This window comes from Hippocampus comes, unplaced genomic scaffold (genome assembly GCF_001891065.2).
Source record: "Hippocampus comes isolate QL1 unplaced genomic scaffold, H_comes_QL1_v1.1 scaffold384, whole genome shotgun sequence".
In the NCBI taxonomy this organism is placed as follows: Eukaryota; Metazoa; Chordata; class Actinopteri; order Syngnathiformes; family Syngnathidae; genus Hippocampus; species Hippocampus comes.
Genome location: NW_017805700.1, coordinates 415,579 through 418,496, shown reverse-complemented (window position 1 = coordinate 418,496; position 2,918 = coordinate 415,579). Strand labels below are relative to the sequence as shown.

The window sequence follows — 2,918 nt, the reverse complement described above, 5'->3', positions numbered from 1 at the left end:
TACAAATAATGTTTTTCCTTCTAAGTTGTGTATCAAATCCAGATGTAAATACTGGACAATACTTCCTTGCATATTCGTGATCCGCCAATTTTGTTTTTGGAATCTTGCTGAAAAACTCACAAATTTGCTATTTTTCTCCTCTGGCCATATGCCTGTCAGCTTGGCCATAATTATCAATCCATCCATCCATTCATTCATTTTCCGAACCGCTTTATCCAAGGGGTCACGGGTCGTGCCGGAGCCTATCCCAGCTCTCCTCGGGAATTAGGCAGGGGAAACCCCGAACCGGTTTCCAGCCAATCGCAGAGCACACATAGACGAACTACCATTCACATTCACACCTCCGGACAATTTAGAGAGTTCCATTAACCTGCCATACATGTTTTTTGGAAATGTGGGAGGAACCGGAGTACCCGGAGAAAACCCACGCAGGCACGGGAAGAACATGCCGACTCCACACAGGAAGGCTGGAGCCAGAATCGAATCCTGCACACCTCCGCACTGTGAGGCGGATGTGCTCAGCAGTTGCCCACCGTGACACCCTGAATATGTAAATATAATCTGAAAATTATACAATGCTGTAGTGTTTATGACTCCCTCTTTGAGGAATGGACAATGTCTCATGTCTGAGCCAACGGTTCATCCTGGCAACACTTTTTTACTTCCGCTTTACAATTTTGCCCAGGCTGGACTTCATCACTCAATTGGTGCTCCAGCTGGAGGCCATCGTCCTTCTTCTGACTTTCCTCCTCTGTGCATGTCGATTGCACTGTTGCCTCCTGACTCTCTGAGACACCATGCTGCTCTTTCACACGTCCTTGCAATTCAAAGCTCCTCACATTGTCGTCTTCAACGTTCTGCCTTCCGAGCTCCTCCTCAGTGGCCTCAAGCTGCAATTGCTGCATCAGTTCTTCCAGCTTGAGGGCTTTGCGTAGCTCATTTTGTTGGATGATAGCACAAAGGTGTTCTGTCAGCTGCTCCTTCATGTCTGTTTTCTTCTGGAGTTCTAACTTGGCCACGACATACTCCGTCTCTGCCTTGTCATACCGCTTTCTGTTGGGAAGGGGGTGAAATAAAAAAAGGGAGATCTAAAACACAAAAAAATGACACCCAAACTTAAAATATCACAAGGTCTATCACTTTTTGAATGACGTATTCCTTACCGTTCTGTTTATTTCTAATGTGCAAGGTGTTCTATCATTAAGAAGTGTCAAGTAGCAAATCACTTAATGGCATGCCAGTGCATGCATGCCATCACCTTTTTTTTCTTGCCAATTCATTTCTCGTTGCTTTGTTGACTTATATTATGCAAGATCCTAGTTACCAGGGTCTGACCGATTAATCAGCTGGCCGATTAAATCGGACGATTATAGACCTTCAAATGTCAAACAAAAATCACTGGCCAAAGTTTGCCGATTCTTTTTACCTTTTACATACAGCAGTGGCACAATACTGGTTTCATTATTTATTGCACACAATTCTATCGCAAAACCTAGTTTCCTTAAATATATTTGATGACATTTGTTGAGAAGGTCATTCTATGGATCTGTCATTTGATACAAAGTAAATCTTTATTTTTACAAACAATGCTGAGGGTGAGCAATGCAAGTCGCGCAAGGAATTTGCGTGGTTGTCACTATTTTACACACAACCTAAAGTCACCATTTGTTAAAAAAAAAAAAAAAAGTATGAAATTTGACACACATTCAACAACTGGAATCAGAAATACGCATAACAAGGGTAACTGTCCTGATAACTTCATGAATGAAATTTTTTCTGCCACTGGATATTTGCATCCATAAGGAAGTTGAATCTCAGATTCAGGAGGAGCACTGTGGTTTTTGTCCTGGTTGTGGAACAGTGGAAAAGCTTGACACCATCGACAGGGTACTCAAGGATGCGTGGGAATTTGATCAACGGGTGCGTCTGTGCTTTTTGGACGTGGTACACGTTCGACCGGGTACCACGAGGGTGGGAGGTGCATCAGGAGTATGGGGTACCGGATGGGCCGGGGTCAGATTTTGGTCCACATTGCCGGCATGAACAGAGTATCTGCAGGTCTCATCAAATCTAATTTTATGCTTTTTAATGCAACCTAAAACAAACAGCAACCATGAGGGGTGCAGGGGGAAATGGGGGAAAAAAATGTGTGCATTTTATTAATCTAGATTTTTGTGTTAGTCAACACAGAAGCGAAAGCATCCTCTGAGTTTTACAAAAACGTTGTTAGTGGTCAGCAATCTGAAATTACAGCTAGTGATTCTCATTCAAAGTTTGTTTCATTTGCAACTGGCCGATGGCATTGGCAAAGAATGGGAAACTGGAGCGCCCAGGAGAATCATTTTAAAATGGTACACGGCAGCTACGATTGTGATGTTTCTGCACTTACAACGCTGCAAAAATGCATCCCTGCCTTCGTGTCACATCTCCCACAAAGGTAGGTGGTGATTCCCCTTTCACTAACTCTTGTATCCATCTACTTTATTTTTCTGTTTTGTTCATGTTAGGGTCAGTTATGGCTGCTGCTCATCATGGCATTCTTGTGTGCACGTGTGCATGCATGCGCGAATGTGTATGCGTGTATCAGGGATGTGTCCAAGGACCGGCAACCCGAGGCCAAGGCCAAGGCCAAGGACTTGCCTCCGAGGCCAAGGCCGAGGCCAAGGACTTGGAAAATTTTCCGAGGCAAGGCCAAGGCCAAGGACTTGAAAAATTTTCCGAGGCCAAGGCCAAGGACCAAGGACTGATTTTGAAATTGAGGCCTAGCCGAGGACATGTATAAAACAATGCTATCATACCACTTAGCAGGTGTTCATGATTTGCAACACCCCTCCATCATAACCCCTTGCACACGTCACCCCCTAACGCTTGAATGAAGTGTTTTTATTCAAAGAGTAGAAAAGTAAGGGCACGTGTTA

The 2,918-nt window shown here is 44.1% G+C and overlaps 1 protein-coding gene across 2 annotated transcripts in view; it reads right to left on the bottom strand.

Annotated features, from left to right (window-relative positions):
- Positions 1-431: 431 nt before the first annotated feature.
- The window catches only part of gorab (golgin, rab6-interacting), a 15,064-nt gene continuing 12,577 nt past the window's right edge, over positions 432-2,918 (bottom strand). For both annotated transcript variants that reach the window (XM_019882641.1, XM_019882640.1), the window contains exon 5: positions 432-1,053. In XM_019882641.1, coding sequence (XP_019738200.1) covers positions 621-1,053 — 433 coding nt within the window. In that variant the 3' untranslated portion in view covers positions 432-620. The remainder of the gene's footprint in view (positions 1,054-2,918) is intronic.